Raw genomic sequence first — 26,751 nt, forward strand, 5'->3', positions numbered from 1 at the left:
AGATGCTTTCTCATCCTTTCTTCTTTTAGGGTCTGCTTGTCTTCTGCAGTACGGATGAGAACCACAAGTTCAGCGAAAGAAGGGGATGTGACTCTCTTTCCTTCCAGCTGCAAATCCGTGATTAAGCTGTTGTCCCAGCAACCTCTGCAAAATTGCTTGAGGAGACAACGGTTCCGTTCAGCTGCAGCAACACCACCTCGTCTGATCGCAGCACTCAGCATCACATGAAGACGGTGAAGGTAAGTGGAGGGTTTTTCTCCTTGATTTTGCAGGGCACCAATGAACTTTGCAAACAATTCATCTCCGTCCTCCACTGAGCCATATACAGATTCCAACAGCTCCAAACACTCTGATGGCAAGGCATATGGACCGATGTGCTTGACGACATCCGAGGCTGGAGGCAGCAGACTGTCGAGAATCTTCCCAGTCTTGTGTAAATCAGAGATAGACTTATCGTTCAATAGGAAATCCACACTCGCACGCCAGGTGTCGAAATCTGGTTCATGGCTTGGACGAGGGCTTCTTCCTGAAAAGGCTTTGAGACGAAAGGCAACATGTGGAGACGACAGGGAATCACTGGTCCTTACTACATGCTCCATCACTACTCGTTGAATTCCAGGTGGATTCAAAGCACTGGTAGGTATGTTCAAAGACATGGTCTCAGCAACACTGGCATTAGGGCTCCTCATATGGTAAGGTGACTTTACCGGTGTGCTCTCCTTGGCTGGGTTTTCATGTCCTTGGGTTGGAACACTCAGTAATGGTGAGATCTCTGGTGAGGACATTACTGTTGTTTCTGCTTGCCCCTGTTGCACATTAGCAGATGGTTGGTGTTCTTGATTCAAGTGTGGAGGGGTACTCACATGCATACCGCTGTCATTTGCAGGCTGTTCTTTTTCTGGAAACATCAACGCAGATATCTTCTGCAGCTCGCACTGAAGCACTTCCTGCACAGTTCTTCCACTGCCTCTGGCGATGGCCTTCAATTCTTCCAGGTACTCTTCAGTGATGTTTCCACCCATTTCAGAAGTGTACACACTACTCAGGCTACGTACCTGGAACACAACATTAGCATCTAGTGTGCTTCTGATAGTCAAAGGCAGTGAGGATTCTAAATTATGCATGGCAGACTCGTGTGAGAATTCCACAATAGCACTGTGGTGATACTCTGACTTGGGATCGTCAATGATTACGTTGCGTTTGATGGACCCATATTTCATCAGGCAGTCTTCTATTTCTAAATCTGGGTCAGAAAGTGTTAAGCCACTTACAATGACTGCTTTCTGGACGGTAATGTTCTCACGTTTCACTATTTCCATATCTGCCTGTTTAACTGATTTCCTATAGAGCGAGGGGGGTTATTTTTCTTACTTTTCACTTAAGCTCTTTATTGTCTATTTGTGATTATCAAGTTTGAACTTTTACACTTTGCTGCAATTTTGCTCCTGGCTGGCTCTCGCCAAGTTTTGAATGTAGCGCGTGGCTCGTTTTCTAGATCTTATAAATTCCGATTATGGACCAGATTCAGAAGATCTTCGGGTCGACTCACTGAAGCAAAACTAGCAAAATATATATTAATAACAAATTCAAATGAACAAAATCACTCAAGACTACTGGACTGCAATTAATTATATAAAAGGTAAGTATATTTTTTCTCTTTGTTGGTTATCGGAATGATTATAGAAATGAAATAAAATAAAACAATTAAATGACAGAAATATACAGTATTTCAATTAAATGACATGTACCAGAGAAACACAATCAGAATTTCCCAATGTCACTCTTCTAAATCTCAACCTCAATATTTCAATTTCAGATTCAACAGTTGTTGTCTCAATTGCAAAAATAAGAAATTAGAATGTTCATCAAAATGGAAACAGTTCAGTCCATGAAGAAGAAAAAAACTTGAATTCTTGTCTTCAGGAAAATCCAGGTAAATTGGAAAAATATACAATGTGTGTAGTTCTGTCCTACCCACTCAGAAACTTTGTTTCTCACAACACTTTTTACAGGTTTCCAGGGACGAAGTGATGGGAAATCCACAGCAGGACAGAAATCACGGAATCGGAATCGGAACCTCAGCAGCAATTCAGGAACTCTCAACAGAGAATTAGATCAAAGAAAAGAAAAAAATATACCAAAGCAAAAAACCCGGCCTTGAAAAACAAAGCCAAACACAATTATTAGATCTCATTCAAATAAACCTTTTTAAACAATCAATATGACTCTCTTCAATCATTTAAATACATATGCATGCTAATCACCATGTGCTCGATTAACACATTAATCTATATACAGAGCTAGCAAGCTAGCACCGCATGGCACACACTTCCCAATAGAGAAAAATACACAATCTCAACAAATAATACGTCTCTGCATTATTTAACGTAACTACATACAATCACATAGTATATTATAAAACATTTTCAACATTTTTTCATATTATTACCCACTTTACCAATGCATTGTTCACATTACTATCAAAAACAATATTCTCATTAGTCAAACACACTTCTCATAAAGAAAACAGTACTCACCAAGGAGAAATATGGATCAAGGAACAAAAGAAAAGCAATTTCCCAAAGGAAAGATTCGAAAATTTCTCCTCTCTCTTCAGTAACTTATAGTTTCTGCACGGCGCGCTCAATTTTCACGAGGCACTTTACACACGCGAGCTCTCTAAAGAACCAGTAACTCATAAATCTACTGTGCTTGTTAATAACTTACTGCTAAATTATCACAGTTTATTCTTTCTTAACTCACTCAATTGATTTAATATCACTCGTATCGTTCACAATCTCTTATCTCCGGTCGCGTCTCAGCTTGATACCGATCTTTCTATGGAAACTTTTTCTCAACTGAGGGCGGAGCTAACCTTTCACCTCACCAATCAAATTAATTCAGAAACATTTTTCTATTCTTTGAATTATTTATAATAAAATAAATACAATTTATTTATTATTCTTCTCTTACTATTAGTTTCATAGCGATATGAATAAAATAATACTAATTATAATTACTAGTGACCCAAATTAATGTACTGGGTTACACCTACCTTTGAAACTCAGTAACGGTTGTAAAATGAATATACCTGTGTTGTAATTTAAGGAGATATTTCTATAATTAGTGTTCCCTGGACTTCAGAAATATAGTCCATGCACTAAATGTTAGACACTTTATTATAGGCTATAAACTTGAAACACAATGGTAAACAGTAACACAATGGTAAAAGTTAGGAATGGAATGACATTTTTTTTTTTTTTTTTGATAATGTTACTTATTTATATGTTATATTTTTGAAGTAATCTTTACTCGTCTGTTATCAATTGTCTGATTCAATATTTTGTAAGCTTTTCATTTGAGAAATTGTCTTTCTATTCACCTTTATGTTCAATTGATCTTCTGAATTTTTGCATGGTCCATTTGAAGTCAATGTCAAATTGATGTCAAATTGTTCCTCTCAATCAATCCACAAATATCAGATATCATTTATTTGAATGATGCACTGTCTGTTTAAAGAAACGCTAGACCCCGCCCACTACGGTGAGAGACACGCCCTGATCCGTCATGTGGGAGGAGCCATGCGAACAGGACCAGCCCCTTTCTAACAAAACACAACGCCGAGCGTCTTCTCAGTATCAAAGGCGATTATCAATAACATAGATCGACTCCGGGGCTCAAAACGGAGAAAGGTAATTTTATTTTTTATATAATAATCCCTCAGTGTGATTAAAAATGCAGTGACTTTGTGAGCGAAAGCACATGGATCATGCATTCGCGTCTTTAGCAGTGCTAACAATCACGGCATTATTATCGACGTTTATCTAAGGTAAGTTAGTGAGGGATTGTCCTTGTATTCAACCCCGAAATACACCGCATTCATGTTAGTCATGTATTAACCTCCATAGAATGAAATATAGGTCATTGCATGCTGTTCTGCGGCTCGCGCGTGCCAGTAGCCATGCACGCTGCCAGAAAATATGGTTCATGGTCATGTGAAATAAAAGCCAAACTGCATTTAAATGTGTACTTTCACGTGGCACCCAGCCTCGTGCGTTGTCGTTAGTTGTGACGATCGTTTTACTGCGCAGATGACCTGTAATCATAATATTATGTAGGCCATATAGGTGGATACCCGTCTTTGTCTCGAGCCGCGAGTCATTCCTATAACTCAGCCAGCTGTTGGTTTGATTCCAGACACTGATTCCCAGGACTGGCCAACTGTTGTCCTTATGTGGCCAGAAATGACTCTCAAAGACCACAGTTTGAATCCTAATTCTTAAACTGCCCAAGTTTATGTGTTTATAGGGCTGGCTGCTATGACATGTACAGTGAATCTCATGAGTCCTGTCAAGAACAATCCCAAGTCCCTTTTCACCACTTAACCAAAGCAAATGAAAACAGTTATGTTATCTTTACATATTGACATTGTTTATGACTTGTAAGCACATTTATTTTGATTATCATCATAACTGTAATCCAAAATCAGTCTCACATTCATTAAAATTCATCAACATGAAAGTATTTCTAGATTAAAACATAGCATGACAGTATTGGTTTAACGGTAATACAGTCATAATAATCTAATGAATGTGATTGGCAATGTGAATTTTGATGAAAAACATGGCTATTTGTCATTCAAATATAAAAGATCTAAACATTGTATGTCATCACACCATTTAAAGGTACAAATTATGTAGTTTTTTGCTTTAAAAATAGCAAAAATCACTATATCTATGTTATATATTTTTTTTAGTTGTGTACTTACATTATCCCGACTGTTTCCAACAACTTTCAAACCAGCAGAAATTTGTAATTTAATTCGAAGACACGGACCGTTTCTTTATTTCCGTTTTGTCGCCGTCAATGACGTCATATCCGCGTTCTCCCTGGTTTCCGCTCGTACTGCCATAGCAACCAGAGCCCTCTGATAGTAACCAAGGCGACAGACGTGGACAACTGTGTAGTTCGTAATGTCTATCTGCACGCTGTTGTTGTTTCGTTCAAACATTATGGACCATGGCAAGCAGACTTTGGATAAAAAAGGAGAACTAAAACGAGAATCAATATCAGCGCAGTGTTTTCGAGAGTGTTAAAATGTTAGAATATGATCTGTATGTTATTCTAATGTTGATCTAGCTTACTGCTAGTCTCATACAGACAAACTGACACATAGAATAACATAAATTTCAACACATTCAAATGCAGTTTAGTGTGCTAGTGTAATGTTAGACCAAGTGAAACAGCGCTGCGTTACCTCACAAGTTTAATTTGTCTAATAAACTGACCTGTGAGTAGTAATTCTGGACTTGCGTGTAGTTCGGTAGAATGAAATGTCCTTCCTTTTATATCCGCGGGACTCGCGTCGTGTGTGGAGCTGATAGCTGTCTCTTAGCAATCCCGACCTGCTTCATATCACCGTCATGATAAAAACATTGATGTATTTACTCATCCATAAACATTATTAGATCGGTTGGCTTGACGTTGACGACAAGATCCATAATTCTTAGCAAATGTTGCGTCATCAAACTACGCCTTTGTTATTGTAAGAGGTTAGCGACCCCTAGCGGCGAAAAATTTACATATTGTACGTTTAAAGAAAAAGACCATTAGGGCGTTAATTGTTATTTGTTTGCTTTGCATTTAGACTCATTTTAATTATTTAATAGTTTATCCATAATGTTGTTGCACTACCCTTAGTTTGAATATCTAAATAGATGGATGTTTTGCAGCCATTTACAGTAAAGATAAAAAATCTTAATGGTCCCAAACAACATAATTTTCAGGTGTTTCTTTTGATTCTGGATTGAATGTAATTGTTTGTTATTCTTTTAGTAACTCAATTCATTCTTTATAAATGCAAAATATGCCTCTCCTTACATATTGAAGCTGGAATTGGCATTGAAATCAGTTTTGCATATACAGTGACAATGCAGAATGGTATTATGTCCTAGAACTAGAACACAAACATGGGCATTGCCAAACATTTGCATTGGGATGGGCCAGAGGGTTGCATGGTAAATCATTGTGCAGCAGTGCAATGTGATAATTCTAAAAGTCCACTTTTGTTTCTTTGTTTTTTATTTGCTAGCACCCGTTCCTGGCTTGCAGACACATCAGCAAACTGTGTAATCGCTGCTGAGCTGTCCTTTTCTAAATGATGTGGCACTTTTCTGTGCATCAGCTTATGTTAAGATCACTTTGCCGAGCTGTGCTTCCTTTTGCAATCCTCCCTAAATCCATTATTGCAGTTGAGGAGGATTTTGATAATCTTTTTTGGGGAGCATTTAATTTGTATGATTTATACTCAGTCAACCAGCAACACTCCATTGGTATTACCCTATTGGATGCTTACGTGACCACTTCCATTCTCAGCAGTTTATGGGGAGGTCTTTACCACTCTGATTAATTCTGATGTATTCAGATTGGTTGAACTAAACTGGATGGCAGAATCCAAATCACCAAAGAAGGTCTCAATGTAGTTTTTTTTTTTACTCTCTCTCCCTGTAACTCTTTCACATGTTCTGTTTTTCCTCTTTCTCCTCCTCCTCCTCCTCTCTCCGATCTTTGCAGAACATGGACCAGGAGGGAATCGCATGAGATGGAATGTACTTGATGTGCTGCATCACTGTTGAAGGTGAGTGGGACTGTCAGCTTTTTGAAATCTAGTACAGCCTGCATTTGAGGACTCACATCACTATGTACTTGAAGCATGCTGTGAACATTCTAGTGTTGCCTAATTATAGTGATTTAACCTACTTTTCAGCTTGTTTTGTCAATTTGTTCTTTTTTGTATCGTTCTGGTATTTCTGGCATGGTGAAATGTTGCTTCTTACAAAGGTTTTGTTGGAAACTCTTCTTGTTTAAAGTTGTGCTTGTGTGTTTATCCTAAAAAATTGAACAGGAATGCATTGTATTCGTTGAATGCACACGGCTTCGTTGTAGGGGTGATTAGAGAATTTTCTTCCTATGCTCCTAAGCTTTGGAATTCTCTCCCGGCCGACATCAGGGAAGCAAATACATTAGTGACTTTTAAATCTCTTCTCAAAACATTCTATTTTAGGATTGCTTTAAATTGATTATTCATTTGTTTTTGTATTTAAAGTGTGTTGTTTTCTCTGTTATGTTTTCCTGTAAAGCGCTTTGAGAAAGCAACTTTTAAAGGCGCTATATAAAATAAATGTATTATTATTATTGTATGACTTGGCATTAAATGAATAGTTCATTGGCTGTCAGCCTCTGAAGTCAAATATCCCTTTTTGCATGAAGCACAGACTAGAATATAAGGGAGAGTTCACCCAAAAATAAATTCTTTACTCACCCTCATGTTGTTCCAATCCAGTATGAGTTTCTACTTCTGTAGAACAATAATATATTTTGAGAAATGTCTCAGTTTTGGTTACCATTGATTACCATTTTCTGGTAAATCGCTTTGGATAAAGGCGTCTGCTAAATGACTAAATGTAAATGGGGGAAAAAAAACAGTGTGGTTTCCAACATTCTTCAAAATGTCAACTTTTATGTACCACAAAAGAAAGTCATACAGGTTTGGATGGTGAATAAATGATGACCAGTCACAGCAGGTTTGACTTTCTGTGAATAATGACTTCAGCTTAGGTTGGTTTCTCATGCAAAGCTGACGCTGGTGTATTTTATGATTCTTTAATGGTCTTTTTGGAGCTTGACAGCAGTGTTCACTATTTTAAATTACCGTAAAATTACCAGAATGACTTTACCGGTAAATACACAAATATGCTGTCACACAAGCAACGGCGTTCTGGCTTTTTACCGGTAAGAGGCCATTCACACATCAGCACTAAAATAGCGGTAAATTCTGTGATGTCAGTCATCGGATATGTTCTTTAAATGCTGCTCCGTTGTCTTTGTCCACCGGCATGAGGAGAAGCACTTAAGTTTTCTATCTGTTCAATTTGACAACATTTTTTGACGTCTGAGTAACAGGCATAAGGGATGATCAAACAGAATGTGTTTTTCCTCTTAAAAACACAAGACTAGTATAATAGTATATTAGACTAGTAATAGTATCCAACTGCAGAGTGGAAAAGGAAAAGAAGGCTGGGTCTCGAGCTCGACACGTTTAAAAAGCTGTGAGACGTGGCGCAACGGTCATAGATGATCATGTAGCGCATATTTAAATAGGAAAACTATTAAAAAGCTTACTGTAAACAGCACAGAGTAATCATCTCATCTCCATAAGAACTTTGATTGGCCCAAAGAAGAATTTTTACGTCAGCGCGTTCTGACTTCAAACGTGCTCACACCGGTAATCTTCATTCCGCGTTCACACAGAGCATCATACCAGTAAGTGTTACAACTTCCCTTACTGGTAAATTGCCAGAACTGATTTACGGGTATTTTGGAAAAGGTCCTGGTCACACATGATCTCTTACCGGTAATTTTCCAGTAAAGACTGTATGTGTGAAAGGGGCTAATAGACACAGATGTAGTTTTATTCATTCTATGCCAATGGGACATTTGAGGCTATAATCATGAAAATGCATTTCAGAGTCATTTGTTTTAGCCCTAAATCAGTCGTGGCCTAATGGTTAGAGAGTCAGACTGGTAACCCGAAGGCTGTGGGTTTGATTCTTAATACCAGCAGGAAATGACTTGAGCAAGGCACTAACCTTCAATCGCTCCCCGGGGCCGCATGAATGGCTGCACACTGCTCTGGGTGTGTGTGTCCACGGTTTGCAGTGTGTGTGTTCACTGTTCACTACTCACTGCTCCTAATGTGTGTGCACTAACTTGGATTTGTTAAATGCAGGGGACAAGTTACCACACTATACTTGGCCTTCATGTCATGTCACTGGTCACTAAATTATCACATACAAATCAAAAATGAGTTATTTAATGTGTTATCTAACAAGTTTTTCTTCAACTTTTTGCAGCTGTGTAAGTAGACAATAGACTTGTTCCAGGATGGAGGCCTCCATCATACTGCCTGTGCTGAAGAAGAAGCTGGCCTTTCTGTCAGGTAAAGACTAGTAACATTATATTAAGATTTGAATTAATTAAATGAAAAACAAGTCATCGTATAGTTTAGAGTAGCTTGGCAAAAAGTATCACAATATTACAGAAATGCATTTGCTGCTGGCATCTCTCCTCTCCTCTCTAGGATGTGATGTGAATACTTTATTCATGTTTCATGATTAGATTTGACTAAGACTGAGCCATAAATAAGCTGCTATCCAATAAAATGGACAGTGTTTGGTGAATATTTGAAAACCTTCACTTCTTGCTTTCTTGTTTGCTTTAATGGAAGTGAAAGATTGTCTCTCAGGCAGAAACATCTTCATCTTAATGTAGTCAGAAATCATTATATGATCTGTTATTACTTTTGGCTTAATCTCAGTGAACCTGAACACTATATTGTAAAATGATAGGCCATATTAGAGTGTTAGTAAGCCATTTTTGGGCCAAATAATTGGTATTTTTGTTAGTTGGACTTTCACTCATATGTCCACATATTATTTTATATGCCTTCTAGAACTCAATATACAGAGTATGAGGCTGTTTTGTCCGTTATCATATGCTGAAGGTTGTATACATGCCTCCTGCTTCCAACAGTCTGCTGGATGACACTTGTCAACAATGGATGTCAGCAAGAACATTGGCAAAATGGGGTCATATACTGAGGTCATACTCTGATGAACTGATTATTTTTCAAAAATTTCGTGTGTCTCAACAAATTTTTTTTATCAAGGTCTTTACACAAAAATTGGATAATGAAAGCTTCTAGGAAAGGAATTACTGAAACATTTGATGCTTGGTGTCCTTGAAATGGCGCATGTTCCCATGAAATAGTCTGAATTAATTACAGTTTGCAATGTCACGAGGCTCTACTCCTCCAAAAGGCTTTTTGTATAACCTCAGTACTGTTTTTGTCAGTCTTTTCCTTGAAGCCTCACACTCTTACACTGTTTTTCCATTCCTACATCATATTTCACTTTGTGTTGCTGGATGTTCTGCATATTTCCTGACTCGGCCCATTTGGTTTTCCAGGAGGCAAGGACAGGCGCAGTGGTTTGATCCTGACCATCCCACTATGTACCGAACAAACCAGCATGGAGGAGCTCAGCGCCACTCTGGACTACCTACTGAGTATTCCTAGGTAAAAACACAACTCTGTTGCAAAGGCTGTACATCAAGCACATGTCAAAAGTATTGAGAGCAGAAATTAAACATTAATCTGATCATTGTAATTATAATGCACACTGTTGCGGTATTCACACATGGAATAGAAAGTGGCCATAATTCAAGGTCAGACTGTGGTTACAAGTTGAAAAATACTTTTATTGATTTCTCCAGACCTTTCAAGGTCTTTTAGGCTCCAAGGCACTGGAAAGATTTTGCTGTATGTTTCTGTTAGTTTTTTCATTTTCCATTTGTGTCGGCTGTTACAGTAAAAAGGTTTAACAAATAAATGATTAAACGGATAGTTGTGATTCTTAATTCTGACTGGATGAGCCATGTTCAAAACCGCTAGATGAAAATGCACAGTTTGTAACCATGCATTGTTGCTTGACAGTCACAAACGATGTTACTTGACAGAATAATTTGTATTCCAAATCCATTCCTAATTTTTACCGTAGAAAAAAGGGGTTTATGTACTTGGTGTGGGCTTGTGCCTAAGAACACTAATTTGCCGTGGTAAAAATCAAGAAAAACATTTTTTCTTCTGGTTTATTGCTTTAATCTGAGTCTGTATGAAAGAGATAATCATACCCTGAGCTGCAGCGGTCAATTGAGTTTTGACTAATGTTAAGTCTGACAGTCGTGCCTCACATTAGTGCTGGCAGTAAGACCATCACTTGTTCTGTAATCCCTTTTATTTTTCAATGCTTTCATAGTGACCACCTCCAAATTATTTTTCTACTGACATTTTTAGAGGCATTTTACGGGGTGAGTTGGCTGTTCTTTTCTCCAAAGAATGAAAAGAAATGTTATTCAGACCTACAAACCAAAATAGTAACTGTATGATTGAATACATGTTTCTTGGAATCTGTGAGTCATTGCAGCTCACACAAGCTTAGTTTATGCATTTTAAAATGCCACCACAGAAAAAACAAATTAGTCTGTTTAACGACACCGCCACAGTGGAGTCGTTGTAATTGATTCATTGTATCTGTACTGACAACATGTATTGGCCTATCATTTGTGTTATGCAACCGAATAAATGTCATGTTTTTCTGTTGTATCTCTGCAGCGAGAAGTGCAAAGCTCGAGGTTTCACCGTCATCGTCGATGGCAGGAAGTCTCAGTGGAATATAGTGAAGACTGTTGTTCTGATGTTGCAGGTAGGATAAGAGACTTTTATTTTATTTGCCCACTTTGGGATTTTGTTCAGATTGGCAGAAAGCAACAAAGGAAACATTATGTGAAACATATGTCTGCTCTTGTTTATTTGACATCTGGTGCTTACTTTTCCACTAATGAACCCATTAATATTTGTGGTGATTATTTAATGAGCACTTAACTCCCCTGTAATACAGCTCACTTCTTAAGGAATACCTGTAAATAATGAGATTTCAGTGCTATTATCAGAAGACAATGCTGCTCGCGTGTTGGCGGCCTTCCCTGGTTTTGTAGAGCGTGCTGTTGGAAGTCATTCACTTTGAGCTTTGTTGAACTGAATGGACTCTTGCTCTGCCCTGTTATTTTCCCCTGTTTATGGGACACAGCACTGAATTGCTGCTTTAAATACAGGCTGCTAGATTTTTCTTTTGCATTTCGACTTCTTCTGCGTTACATTAAAGTCCCAAAATGCAAGTCCATTCACTCTGTGGCAATCTTGGCAATCTTTGGACACAGTGGACAGCTATTTTCTAGGCAATGACAATAAAATTTGATACAAGTGGCATCATAAATTTTGCCAAAATTGTGCAAAAAAACACTTTTTCAGGCAGTACCAGCTAAGACACGTTTTGAAGGGAAAAACAGGTGGTTGGCTCTTTTAATTAAAAGGTGGGATGTCCTTGTATTGTTTCAATTTCTGAGTAGTCTCCTTAAAGGAGAACTCCGGTCAATTTTAACATTGAGCTCATTTTTTTTGTACATTTGGAGTGCTGTCAGTACAGAGAACAACGACAAAAAAAAAGTTATTCTATTTTTTTAATTTGCACCCTGTTGACTTCAATGGGGCAATGTTTAAACCTGCTTTTAGCCTCTTAACATCCTTGATGTGTCATTACAAGTGCACAGACAATGTGAGTGATTCCTTCAGAGTGAACATGGTGAATCTGACTGCAGTAGATGTGAAAGATATTAATAAAAATTAAGTTAATTCAGCCAGCGCTCATACCTGTATGTACTTCCTGTTTTCGGTCAAAGTCCACAGTAGTCGATTGTCGAGTTCTCCACTGTTGCTTAGTTACCTATGATCACGCGCGTGAACTCGACAATCGACTACTATGGACTTTGACCGAAAACAGGAAGTAAATACAGGTATGAGCGCTGGCTGAATTAACTTAATTTTTATTAATATCTTTCACATCTACTGCAGTCAGATTCACCGTGTTCACTCTGAAGGAATCACTCACATTGTCTGTGCACTTGTATTGACACATCAAGGATGTTAAGAGGCTAAAAGCAGGTTTAAACATTGCCCCATTGAAGTCAACAGGGTGCAAATTTAAAAAATAGAATAACTCGGTGTAGGCAACACCGATTTTTGTCGTTGGTCTCTGTATTGACAGCACACCAAATGTACAAAAAAATGAGCTCAATGTTAAAAATGACCGGAGTTCTCCTTTAAGAATGTCTCCTTGAAATTAGTGATGCTGGTGTATGATGTTGCACAAAACATGGCGACACCAAAAAAAATCAGCAAGAATAATACATTTTTAAACATTTTAGAATAGAAAACAATTTATTTTTAATTGTAATAATATATCACAATATTACTAGTTTTACTTTATTTAAAATCAAATAAATACAGCCTTGGTGAGCAAAAGAGGCTTCTTTCAAAAACATTAAAAAAAAATGTTGCTGAACCTCAAACTTTTGCCTTGACAAAGGCAATCACTTGCAGTTTTGCACTTGCAATTTTGTTTCCTTACAATTATATCGTCTTCTGCGCTTCGGGCAATGACATGCCTTTATGTTTGCCAGTAGGAGATACTGAGTAAGACTAGATTCCTTGCAGCTTAAAGGCAGCATAAAAATAGTTTTAGCTTCAGGCTTGGGATGAATCGTTTTGTTGTATTCCTTGTTTGTAAGTCGCTTTTGAATATATTGCTGATGATATTTGTGAAGAACAACAATGTTTGAGAAAAATCAATACCCTTTTACTTACATCTGACTTTGAATGGAACACAGTATAGGCTATATGACTGTTATTATAAATTGCAGTATTGTTTCGCCAAAGAAAGCTGAATTGGTTGTAGTTGGTTATTAAAGTGGTTGTAGTTGTACCTTGTAGATTTGTATAGTTTAGCACATTCTATCAGTGGAGGAGATGGTGAAGCCTCTCTGTTATTGTTGCTTGACGTGTCCTCAGCATGATCTGCAGTTTTTAGTTATGAGTGAGTCCATTATTTGCGGTGTGCAGATAATTTAATTTCAACAGCTTTAAACATAGGACTTAAAATAGAATCAAGTGCTTGTATCTCTCAGCCTTTTCTCACTTTAAGAGCCTTAGGAGGAATGACAGGAGTTTGTTCTGAAATCAAACTGTCCTTCAGACCAGTAGGTACAATAACATTGATCAGGGTTGATTTGTTAATTATGTTAATTAAACTGAAAGGATTATGTGACCTTGGTCCCCTTTATATCTGACTATCAATGATTGATCCATCGCTATTCTTCAATAAAAAGAGTGATCTTATTCGTAAATGTAAGTGTTGTGGGTGAGTGTGGGGGGTGGGGGCTGTCATGTTTTTGAATGACTTAAACAGCTGGATTGTGAACCGTGATATTTTTCTTCTAGAATGTGATCCCAGCTGAGGTCTCTCTTGTGTGTGTGGTGAAACCTGATGAATTCTGGGACAAAAAAGTGACCCATTTCTGCTTCTGGAAGGAGAAAGACAGGCTTGGCTTTGAGGTAAGTGGACTAGAGATCTTTTGCTTTAGTGGACAATTTTGACATAACTATTATTTGACATTAGGGTTGGGAATGAGTACACAAGTACTTCGAAGTGACAGCAGTGATCAAATATGAAAATGTAGTATTTGTGTTTTTCATTTTGTGAATGGTTGCAGTGGCCCATTGGGTAGTATCTTGTGCTCTGATTGGTTAGAGTTAGGTTAAGTCTGTTTTATTTGTATATTAACTTGCACAATACGTATTGTTCTTAGCAGCTTTACAGGAAATGGTTCCTTTAAAAAAAGGACTACATTGCCGTGTGCATGGTGTGGGAGGGGCATAGGTTAGTTCTCATGATGAACGAGAAAGGTTGTCGTAAGTGTGTGTTTGCTCATTACAGCAGCTCAAAAGTGTTGTTTGCATTTACCCCACAATGCGGTCAGAGCTGGAGTTTGACTACCAACACATGGAGAATATGACTGTAACAATATTTAATATGTGATGTAACAACACTCAGAGCATGAGAGCTAAACTTCATGCTGAGTTTAACAAAATTTCACGCTGAGTTTTAACAACTCGCAACGTGGATCGTAGTTCATATCTGGACTGAAGCAAGCGTGTTTCAAGTTTTTACGGACATATTTTGTTTACTCTACTGCTCCAAACATAAACCAGCCATCATAATGCCATCTTCAAATGAAAAATGTGCAAATAAGGACACTGATACAGCGGTACGTCTGATCATAAACACGATAACACAAATTATTCTGATACACAGAAGAAAATTCTTCCCAATCCTTCAGTATAAAAAAACAAACTGATTTAGTCAATGGCTTTTATTTTGTTCAACCTAAACGGACAGTTTAGAAAGGTTCCACTGCAAGTGTTTTCCGTACATCAGACCACAGCTTCATTGTTTTACTCTTGGTGTAGCTGCACATAATACAATCACACACGACAGTGTATTTAATTAGGGACACCCGAAGGATGTCATGCGTGTAAGTAGGTAATTTCCCGCATTTGCTGTGAATAATGAAACTCCATATACAGAAGTTGTGCATCTTCATTTACAAAGGTCTGGGGCTTCACGGTAAGACAGTGCTTTTGTTATTGACACTAATGCAATGGCTTCATTTCTCACAAAAAGAACGGTGCTGTGAGTAAAATAAGGTTTTCAGGGATGTTTTAGGGCTTTAAAGGACATGGAGCACATCTGGGCTTGTCTGATTTTCTTCTGGAAAACTGGCATCATGAAGGTTGTTTCTTTCTTTGCTTTCAATTAGAGATGCACTGATCGACAGGCCAGGGACCAGAATCAGCCAATTTTCCACATGATCGGCACGGACCGGTAACCGGCTGGTCAGTCTCGCGTCTTACCGATTCCGAGCAAGTCAGTTTTATTGCCAGCGGCCTCAGGCAATAATGTCAGTTGCATGTTCTCGCTCTCTTCTCTCCGACAGCGAAGTGACCCTCGCTCGCAAAGACACATGACCATCTCTCACTCACTAGTCTCATTCGCTCTGGTTAAATAGTGCTTGTATTGCACATAATTTTACTCATTCCAGCAGGTTTCGTGCTCACATCAAAATGTATATAAGTGGAGCGCACATAAGCCGCCTCTCAGTCTCAAGCAGCTTGTGAGTCGCAAGTACCAAAATGAGTAGCTTACTGCGCTTAAATGGTCAAATACACACAAAATGATGTCAAAATGCCCGCCTTGGCGAGTTAATCGAGAAAAATAAGTAGTAGGCTATATTGGATCCGTGCATAAGCTCTTAAAGTGACAGCAGTCTAATATTCCTGCTGCTGTCTGTCATGTTAATAAAAGAACAAAAGAAAAAGAGAAAATCACCCTCTGCTCTTGACTGAATATCTTTTGTAACTAATTGTAAGCATTTATCTGTATTTAATATTTACAATGAAGACTGTCCAGTGTTATTTCACATTTTATTTTACAAATCCACTTTCGGTCGATCTCTAAACTCAATCCTAGCTTGAATGAAAATGTTTCATACTTTTAATTATAATATTAGAATGCCTAAATTCACTTGTAGAATCTTCATGTTGTTGTTTTTATTTTAATTTTTTTATGTGGTTTATTTAAGAATTATTTATTCTGGAAAAATGTTAAGCATGAGGTAAGTGTTTAAATAGCTACACAAGAGAATGTTTCATATGGGTTGGTTTGGTTCCTTCACTTCCATGAATCTCTCCATTTCATCATCTCTCCTGTAATATCACAAATTAGAGCAGACTGCAGTGTTTCCTTGTAATTGGGCCATGAAGAAAATGGGTGAAGTTGGCAGGTGGTTGTGTTTACATTGAATGAGCAGCCCTCCAGCATTCACTTCAAGAGCCATATGTGAACGTAACCGTAACATGATCATGCAGATGCGCACTACAGTATGCAGTCATGCACAGTATGTGTGCTGATGAAGCCTGGCCTCGAACCGCATGCTCATTTGTCTGGCTGTCTTGCTTAATGCCCTCTCTGGGCATCAACCAATAATGCCATGTTGCCTGGCAACCATCACATGGATCCAGCCAAGAGCCGAATGACGGGTTTAGAAGGACAGTTGGACCACTGTCTCCTAAATAGAAACCTCTGTATGTGTATGTTTGTTGGGGTCATTGTGTTGTTTGTGCCGTGATCTGGGCCAGCAGTCCCCTCTAGCTGCCTACAACTAGCAGATGGCACAGTTTTGGCTGAATGGAGGTCAGTGTATCAGCATTAGGAAGTGTGGAGGCTTGAACACGGAGACTAGTGAAAACAGTCATTACCATACTCTTGACCTACTTGAAGATCCATACTTGAATGGGGTTTTTGTATCTGCATGCGATCGCTGAGATGCACGAGGACCGTGCGCTCTGCATTAATCATTCTGTCCAAGAACCTCTTCATCACTGATGCTTGGCCTGGCGTTAGTGAGCATATGGGAATGAAAAGACCCGGAGGCCTTATTAAATAAGTGGATTCTCTTTCACTGTCACTTAGGGTCCATTGGACCGTCTGTTACAGGGCTGCACTTTTTTTACGCTTATAGACCTTATTCAGAGCAGCGCCGTGACAGGTATGAAAGCGAGGCTGTGATTGATAGACTTACTGTGTTTTCAATGGCATCCGCTGTAAAAAGCTGTATAGAGCTCCTAGATCACTCATGATTTTCCACAGCTCATATTTTCTGAATGATGGTGATGACTGTGTTGACAGCCATTGCTTGTTGAACATTTCATACACATGTAAATATAAGTATAACCTTGTATTTTTGTTATTTTTTTTGGATGATTTGTTTAAAGTAATTTTAAATGCAGATATGTACAGTATATCGGGCACCTTGCTCTGTAAATACTAAAAAATATTTAATTTTATTCCGTTTGGCTCACGCTGCATTGAGCAGATGCGTTCAGTTTTTAATTGTAGTGTCTGTTCTCTAACTAAACTAAATTATTTGTATTACTATATGGGTAAGTGATGCAACAGTGGACAAGTGATGTAACTAAGCACAACAATTTTTTTATTTTTTTTTTATTTTATTGTACTTAAAAAAAGAATATAGATATAGTGTTTAAATACTGGCAAGGTAACCAGAATGCAAGCTCTTTTGAGGGAACTGTATTGATCAGAGAGCTTTAGCAGACACTGTGTTTAATTTCCTCCAGCTAACCTTGCAGATGTGAGGGCACAGCTGGCACCAGTCCAAAGTGGTTGCGTTCCTGCTTCAGCACCAGGCTTGCGTTCAGGGTCACTGGAGGATTTCAAAGAGTGCACATTACTTTGATTAAATACACATCAGATTAAAAGTTTGGTGAGCAGATGGTTTTTAAAAAGAGTTGTTAACCCTAAAATTAAAATACTGTCCTTTATTTACCCATACGTCATCAGAAACAAGGCCCAAATTGGCTTTTGAAATCATATGATAGCTTTGTGTGATCTCCACACTGTCCAGTTAGAATAAATGCAGGTGTCAATGAGAAAAGAGTCAAATAGTTACAAAAAGGATGTGCACGTTCTAAATCTAAGTTGGGCTCTGGTGCAGGACAAAAAAGATAACGATACAATAAGCTACCGATCAGACACGATGAAGGCACTTCATCATCACGAGCCTGAAGAAGACCTGATCGGTCAAAACGTTGCACTGTTTATAATAAATATTTATATATTGAATGGAGCTGTAATTTCAGTGTGCGGATATATCTTTTGTTTTTGTCAATGAGAACAGAAACATGAACGAGATTTGAGAGCTGCAGTGTAGAGGAAGATTATTAGTGAATCGCTTTAGTTTCAGATGATTTCAAAGGCCACGCTCAGACTGGCAATCAAAATGTGTTTTTTTTTGCAAATCCAGATTTTATCCAGATGCGGTTTTATCTCAGTCTGGATGCTCAAATCGGATTTCAAACTCTTTTGCATCATTTTGTCAAAAGATTGACAAAAGATTATGGCATTTTCCTGTGCAATGGAGGATTTCTGCACCGCAACTCAACAGGGCGCTTGTTTGGAAAGCGAGATGATGCACCTCCATTTTCCCTGCATCCGTTTTGGAAACCTCGTCACTTACGTGGGTATGCCCATGTTGTTACCAAAGCAACCCATTGAGATTGGTTGGTTATGTCTGGAAACGCAAGTCTTATTTGATCACTTGCAATTAATCGTGCGGACAGTCTGCCTGAAAATATCTAATTTGAGAAAAAATCCAATTTGCCTGCAGTTTGAACATAGCCAAGTAGATATTGCAGAAATAGTATTGACTATTTTTCAGGGTGCTCTGGCACTTCCCCTCCCCCAGCCCAAGCATAATGATGACATGAGATGTTACAGCATTTTTGTTTTGAGTGAACATTTCATTTTAAGGCTTCTAAGGAAGGTGTGGTTTTTTTTCTTTTTTTTTTCTGCAATCTTCCATCTCGGAATTTGCAATGATATCATGACGGAAGGAGATAAGATGAAATCCAGTTCAAAAGCTTTTATGCTCAAACTGCATTTTAGTATCTGCCACAGAAACTTCATGACCCAAAACAAAGCTTTTTAGATTCAAGAACACCCGTTAGAGAGAGTTTGTGAAACTGACATGAAACAAACCTGGCTTTGGCTCATCCTTCAGGCTTTTTTTTTCTCCCTTAAATTGTCCTCGGCAGCGGAGGCAGACACGCCTCTTACATCCTGTGAGTAATGTACCCCAGATATTATGAATCCAAAATATTTTTCTTCATCTCCTCTTTGGTGACACAGGCTGAAACTGTTTGCAGTGAGGCCTTGTCCCTCTGTTCCGTGTGTTGACTCAGCTGAACATATTTGTAAAGACAGCTGTTCTGTCTCTCTTCCTGTCCACACACCAAAGTGCAGTGAGGAGGGGTGTCCTTATTTTTTATTGAGACTGCTTACATTAAGCGCAGACATAGGAATGATAAACATTTACATGTAAAGTATACCATAAATCAATGTGTGTGTATAATGTTACAGAATATATTTTTATGCTGCTTGGCAGCCTTAAACGGGTTTGTTTTGCATTAACGACCAGCCAATTGTATATTTATTCCTCTTATTACTTGGCTACATAACAATTAAAGGTATAGTGGAGGATTTTCTTTTTCCGGGTGGATCATCAAGACTATTGGTCCTCCTAGTTGTCAGTCATTCTGGTGATATGTTTACGTAAGGCCGTCGTACGTGCTCGTCCCTAGGTAGTTTTCGCTTTCTGCGCATGCGCACTTTCAGGTGTATGTGTGTGGTGAGCTACGGTTTCAGCCATTCATTGAAGCTCGCCGTTCTCACCGGGTTTTTTCAAAATGTCTGAGGGTCGCAAGAGAAAAAGTGTCTACGAATTGTATGACAAGAAGAGAAAGGCCTCTGAAGAAAGAAACAAGACCAGAGTGTTTTTGGGAGAATATTTCACACGCTGGCGTGCGCTAAAAGCACAGGTTGGGCTTCCCACTGATGCCTCAGTCGCGAAGTTTCTACTTGACAGGTAAAGTTTGGCATGCTATTTGGAGAAATCCATTTAAAATCACTGCTAGTAAAAGTTAATGTAAGCTATGATTAGCGATGCTAGCCCTGGCACAAGTCACGCACTGCGCAGACACAGTAAACATCTCAATTTGTCTAAAGTAGCCTTATGACCAAATGGTAAAAGGTATCGCGCTGAAATGTTCTAAAACCTTGTGTGTTCATTTTTGATAATTCCAATGTGTTCACCATAGTATTTATTACACAAATGCAACAAGCTACTTCTCCATTGCAGATCATGTCTTGAGTCCTCACTCAATCGATCAGTATAATAAGTAAATAAAACACGGAAGGGCATTTGACATTTTGTCTTGCGTGAATGTTTTTGAGTTAGTTTATAATTTGCAACATGGTGCCACCAAACGTGACTAGCCAAATTTGGATGCCCTTCCAAACAATCTACTTTGATGCATATCTGTGCACTAAAATATAAAAGATGTTTTATGTTTGTACTTTGTTAGAACAAACAACTAACATGTGTATAAAGTAGGCTTGTATGAGCCATGCCGACAGCAACTTGTAAACAGAGCTCTTCAACTTGTCTTCATGCTCTCTCGTGCACACGTTTAATAGGCGTACCCTCTCGGGAGCAGGTAGAGTGTTGCGCATGTGCATTTTTTCAGGGCGGTTCTTTTCTAAATTTCGGGAAAATCCTCCACTATACCTTTTAAGTAAATAAATAAATAGACATGAAATATTGATTTGAGCTGAAGTACTTGATTATCTGAGAAGAAAGAAAACGCTGAGTGGTATGAGGAACATCAGTCTCTGACAAGGTTTTATTTTGTCTAAGGAAAATATAGTTTATTCATCATTTTACAGAATTTATGTAGTAGTTCTTAGGTACAACGTGAGATAAATAGTTAAAATCTTCATTACACTAATCATGTTTAAATATTTGGCTATTTAAACCTTTTTTTTTTATCATGTTAATTTTCTCAAAGATGACAGGCAACACTATATAAAAATCTTCGCCTGGAACAGTTTTGGGTAATGAGTGTGACTGACATTATGTGACCCAGCGGAAGGGCTGCTTCACCTGCAGAGTTTGCCCTGTATGCCTTCAATATCAAATAAATTATTCACAGATTTTAACCTGGCATGACATTTGACTGCTGCAGAATCTCTTAAGTGATTTCAGGTTATGCTACATTACGCGCACAGATGCCTGTTTAGTTGGTTACATTAGTAAATGGTGCACTTTCCTCTCTGTTACAACAAATAATTCTCGAATGGCTGGGTTTTGTTTTCTTGTCTTTTACATTCACAGAACAGATATTGGAAAAGGTCCTTGGTCATGCCTGAGAGTACATTTTCTGTGTTTCAGGTGATTCTGGTGTCTGCTAATAAACTCACACGCTACATCGAGCCATGCCAACTTACAGATGAATTTGGTGGGAGTCTGGTTTACGATCATTTGGACTGGGTCAACAAACGATTGGTGAGTACTAAATTGCATTATTTATTGGTAGACTACAATAATTCAGAGATGTTGTGGCTAGTCTGAGTGGTGTACCTTGCTGGCGATATAAAACTAAGCAAAATTGTAAGTATCAGGGGATTCTTTTAGCATTCTTTTCTTGTGGTTTTCTAAAGGCAGTTTCATTAGTCTACTTTAGTTCATTTCTGGGAATAAAACTGTCTGTTTCAGTGAATTGACTCGTAGTAGCTCTGATTCCACACTTGTTTATAGGGTTGTCACGGTACCAATACCAGTACAATTTCACGGTTCTCTGTACCAGTTTCGGTTACAGCAAAAACTGTTGGAACTATTTTACCATTTTATTTCACTGTTTGAAATATTAATATTTTAAATTAAGTTAATATTAATTCAATTTTATTAGTTTACTATTTATTTAGCCTTCAAATGTTTTATAAGTAAACATTGTTTATAAAAAGATCAAGTGGAAAATTAGTAATAAAACGAAGGACAAAAAACACATACACATTACATAGAGCAAGTGACAGGTCTATTAGTTTGCATTTACAGTCTAATACTTAATGTACAACTATTTGCGACATACAGTATCATATTGTTTTGTCACATCTGTTGCTATGGATATATCACTGTCAATCTTTGCAGTTTCAGATTCGATCGCGCATTTAAATACAGTTGTGAATCCAGAAACTTTGCAGTGTACTGAGCAGCATGAAAAACAATACTTTTATTCAAATTGTATATGAGCTATAAACAGAAAGCGTGCAAAGAGCGCTCCCTTTATAATCACTGAAGCTGTCAATCACTAAAGTTCAGAGCTTGACTGAGATCTACACACCTGCAAAGGCTGTAAAGCTGCAGTCTGTAACACTTTTTTTGTGTTAAAATTTTTAATAATAAGCAAGTACATCATAAATCCATTTTCCAAACCGTGTTTTTGTCTTATCCTGAATCACTACGGTACATCTATATTAAGTGTTTATGTTCTGACTATTCAGACTGGTTCGGTTCGGCACCACTGCAGAGTAGCCCAGTACCTGCTTGACTCGTCATAGACAAAAAAAAAGAAGAGATTGTAGCTCCAGCTACAATGTTCTTCTGCAATACACCTTAAAAGTTACGGACTGCAGCTTTAAGTAAAAAAGTTTAGATGTTTTGACAACCCTACTTGTTTACAAAAAAATTTCACTGATACATTTCATATATTATGTTTTAGAAACAATAAATTTATCTAAATATTCCTTTTTTTTATATGAATTGTTGTATCGTTAAATAGAAATTCACATATAAAATATTATAATATTGTCTACTTGACAGTAGTGGTTGTTTAGTTGAAACTAGTATGCATTTAGTAACATTTCGAATTATCGATTTATTATTTTATGTACTTTCGTCATTCTTTTATTTATTTTATTTTATTTTTTGGTCAGTTTTAGTAAGTGTTGTACTTAAAGGGGTCATATAATGCCATTTTTGTACAAGCTAATATGATTCTTTAGGGTCTAAATTAAAAGTTTGTAATATACTTTAATTAAAAATTCTCATTAGTATTGTAAGAAAACACTAATTTTACCTGGTCAAAAACAGCTCTGTTTTCAGCACGCCGTTTCAGTGCATGTGTCTTTAAATGATAATGAGCTTTGCTCACCCCGCCCCTCTGTTCTGTGGGTACACCGTATTAGACATTCTCTGACCGTATCTAACACAATAACCACGTGTTATTCGTTATAAACGTGGGATTATGAATTATATTGAGAACGTCGTACATAGAAAACATGCCGTAATGTACCCTGAGTGTAAACCTTAGACGCATTCATCGTGAAGCCTGCAGCAAGGTTTGCAAATTTCGCAAAGATTAATATAAATACTAATATAAAGGTTAATAAAACATTACAATCTTCTGGAGGTTCAGCAGGAACACGTTGGTACCGATCCGTTTTTTCTCGTTTGTGAAGCTGTCTGGTGCAAACATGAAAGCACAGACGATCGTGGGGAATCCCCGTGAGGGAATCCCCGCGTCAATCCTTTGGGCATATCACTTCAAAAACAAAACTCAGCCACTGCTTCTTCAATGGCTCGGATTTAGGAACATCCAAATGACTGCTGTGTTCCTTATTACATCTAAGAACAGAACACCACAATCGCTTAGACGCCATTCTACTCCAGCATATCAACAATGGCGGACTACTATGACGACGGCTGTCACAGCTTGCTCAGGGCGGGTCTTGTGTTGAAACACGGCTGTCAATCACAATAGCGGGAGGGACGTACGATCTTATGACGTCACAATATCGAACGGCTTGATTTCAGAGATGGTCAAACATAGGTTTAAGGTTTAACAAGGAGATTAAAACAAAACCACTGGATGGATTTTTATCATGATAGGATGGTTGTGTACAGGCACTGCCAACAGACATTTCAGTGCAATCAACTTGTAAAAGTGCATGTACCATTATATGACCCCTTTAAACTTTTATTTCAGTTAGTTGTCAAAGCAACATTTCTAATTTTCATAGCTATAGCAATAGCTATATCAATATAACGGTATGCTGTTTTTAACTGCAGATCTTATTTGCCATTTATCCCTCATTTAGGTCTTTGAAAAATTCACAAAGGAATCCACATCCCTTCTGGATGAACTTATCGTCATCAATGAAAATGAGAAAGGAAGCCAGGCAGAGAAGGACAGGTATTTTATGTCTCATCTCCAGGCATGAGCTCCTAATTATGTCTGCGGTTTCAGGGTCCTCTGTTTTTCTATTAACTATTAGCTGTTCTTTAAAATGCTTTTGAAAGGCACTGAACAATCAAATACACACCGCAATCAATGAGTTTGTTTCATTAAATGGTCATAATTTTATAGAAAATGCTCAACAACCACATATTGTTACAATCATAGGTCTTCAGAGAGCAACATCCTGCCTTCATTTGACCCTGAAACGGTCCTTCAGACTGGTGAGTGCTGATCTGTGCTGTCTGTGTTCACATGCATCTAGGCATTGCTTTGAAATTGCAAAACTGCTAAACTTTTAGATGTTTCTGATATGGTTTGGGTCCATTTGAAAACTAAAACTAGTTGCAAAAGCAGATTTTGGTTTGGGGATTTGAACTGCTATGCTGTATCTAGCTTGTGATGTCAATGGTGAAGCTGTTTTTCCAGCTGGCCCGTGACTCCATTCAGTTTTATTGGTTGGGTAGAGCTAAGAACTTGGCTTTTGTGCTGTTTAGCACTCTAAAGCGATTTCACAGCTTTTGTGTTTGAAGCTAAAGCTGGTTTGTAAAGTGAGTTGACACACTACCCTGATCAGTATGTCCCTCACATCATGCCCTGCGCTAAAGAATGGCTTCATCAATTCATTTTAGTGATGATGTGCCCCATGCAGTGGTGGATAAAGTACCTGAAAGCCACACTTGAGTAAAAGTATGTAAATAGACGGTAACAATCGTGACATTAATCGTTTGGGTCAGACTTGCGTGGGTTTTTGTCACATTGCTTTAACCGTTTGAGGTGGTACTAATGTTAGCATCCTCTCAGCCTCAACTGCAAACATACTGCTGTTCTCCACGAATGCAGCATCTAGTCAATAAACTTTACTTTATAATGAAATGAAAACATATACTGTAATGTAGACTGCAATCTTCAGACTTACATGTTTTGTAAGTAACGAATATGCTTTGGGGAAATGTATTGGAGTAAAAGTATACATTTTATTTAGGAAATGTACTGGAGACAGAAATATAAAAACTCAAGTAAAGTACAGATTCTCCCAAAAAATACTCGAGTACTGTAACAAAGTATTATTAGTTCATTACACCACATCACTGGCACCACTGTAAGTGATTTTGCTGTGAATAAACTGTAACAAGCAGGGTTGTGCACCATTCAGAATTGCTTTTTAAGTGCCTTAAATTTCAACTTGAATTGTTTCAAAGTAGAATTGGTGATCGTGCATCTCAAATATACACTACTAAAATATTTTTAGACTTTTGTCCTCAACATGCTTCCATTTTGGCCTGTTTTGTTGCTGTATTGGGCTAATTCAGTTCATCCTTGTTTCTGTTTTGCAACTTCAATTCAAGTGCCAATGTAACATCCTGTAGGCCCCATTTAATTCATATTCACGCTAATGAGTTGAAAGGCAACCAATTATCAATGAATTCAGAATTTTGCCTTACCTTGGTTAGAACACAGCAATGGCACAAAAGTAGTTTTTCTTCTGTATTTGAGTCTGTCACTTTGTTGTGCTTAAATTAGTTGGAATACTGACTTAATGTATTCATATTATATTAAGTAAATCCGTTCATTGCTTTCTTTCTGCTTGACATGTGAAACACTTTATTACTGTTTACTGCATTCCCTTTTCAAGGTATTTCAATTTATTATGTTTTTCAAATATTGATTTTTCTGGCATAAATGTTTATTTGCCCTGTTGTCTACCTCTTTCACAGGGCATGAGTTGCTCTCTGAGCTCCAGCAGAGGCGTTTCAATGGCTCTGAGGGTGGAGGAAGTGGCACAGCCTGGTCACCCATGGACGATGAGCTGCTGGCTCAGCCTCAGGTGATGAAGCTCCTGGACTCTCTGAGGGAGCAGTACACAAAGTATCAGGAAGTTTGCAGACAGCGCAGCAAACGCTCCCAGCTAGAGGAAATCCAGACCAAGGTCATGCAGGTAAAATCACTTCCAGATAGTCAGGTTGTGTTTAAGATATGTTCTTCCGGCATTCCTGTTTCATAAGGGAGGACATAGCCTTCTGTTTATTTCATGTCTTTGCACCGTCATCTTTCTGAAACCCATCACATGATGTTGTGGAGTGTGAGGGAGTTTCAGTGTCATCTGTGAACCATTTAAATACCACCAAGGTTTGAAAGAGAAGACATTGTACTCTTAGTTCAGACTTTGGCTGGGCTTCGATATTATAGTGAATCAGCAGTCTTTAGTCTACAAATAGACGTTTTTGGTGGATCTCTGCACCATACAATCTGAGTTTTTCCACAGAAAAGATTTGTCATATAATTTTCTGTGCTGCGCTGTATTCTTGGAAGGCTTACAAAACACACTCCCACCAAATTCCCTCTGAGAATCCGATAACTATAGAGAATCACTGTTAGAGAGCAGGGCCGTGGCGGTGGATTCATACATCTATATATTGTGCTTTTGCTTTCTTTTTTTCACTACATTGATATTAAAGGTTGTATCAGCGATTTCAGGCCCAAACATAAATGATCACATTCATCTAATCTTTCCTAACGATCCGCTAGCT

General features: G+C 38.0%; 1 protein-coding gene across 2 annotated transcripts in view; it reads left to right on the plus strand.

The window, feature by feature from the left end:
* The first annotated feature begins 3,542 nt into the window (after positions 1 to 3,542).
* Positions 3,543 to 26,751, plus strand: part of sestd1 (SEC14 and spectrin domains 1) — a 35,155-nt gene continuing 11,946 nt past the window's right edge. The window contains exons 1-10 of one of the 2 annotated variants that reach the window (XM_084421389.1): positions 3,543 to 3,692; positions 6,574 to 6,637; positions 8,913 to 8,998; positions 10,027 to 10,135; positions 11,231 to 11,321; positions 13,952 to 14,065; positions 21,379 to 21,492; positions 24,084 to 24,178; positions 24,389 to 24,444; positions 25,939 to 26,159. In XM_084421389.1, the coding sequence (XP_084277515.1) occupies positions 8,944 to 8,998; positions 10,027 to 10,135; positions 11,231 to 11,321; positions 13,952 to 14,065; positions 21,379 to 21,492; positions 24,084 to 24,178; positions 24,389 to 24,444; positions 25,939 to 26,159 (855 nt within the window). In that variant the 5' untranslated portion in view covers positions 3,543 to 3,692; positions 6,574 to 6,637; positions 8,913 to 8,943. Of the gene's footprint in view, positions 3,830 to 6,573; positions 6,638 to 8,912; positions 8,999 to 10,026; positions 10,136 to 11,230; positions 11,322 to 13,951; positions 14,066 to 21,378; positions 21,493 to 24,083; positions 24,179 to 24,388; positions 24,445 to 25,938; positions 26,160 to 26,751 lie in introns of both variants that reach the window. The other variant, XM_084421390.1, reaches the window with a different exon arrangement.

This window comes from Rutilus rutilus (assembly GCF_951802725.1).
Source record: "Rutilus rutilus genome assembly, chromosome: 10".
NCBI lineage: Eukaryota > Metazoa > Chordata > Actinopteri > Cypriniformes > Leuciscidae > Rutilus > Rutilus rutilus.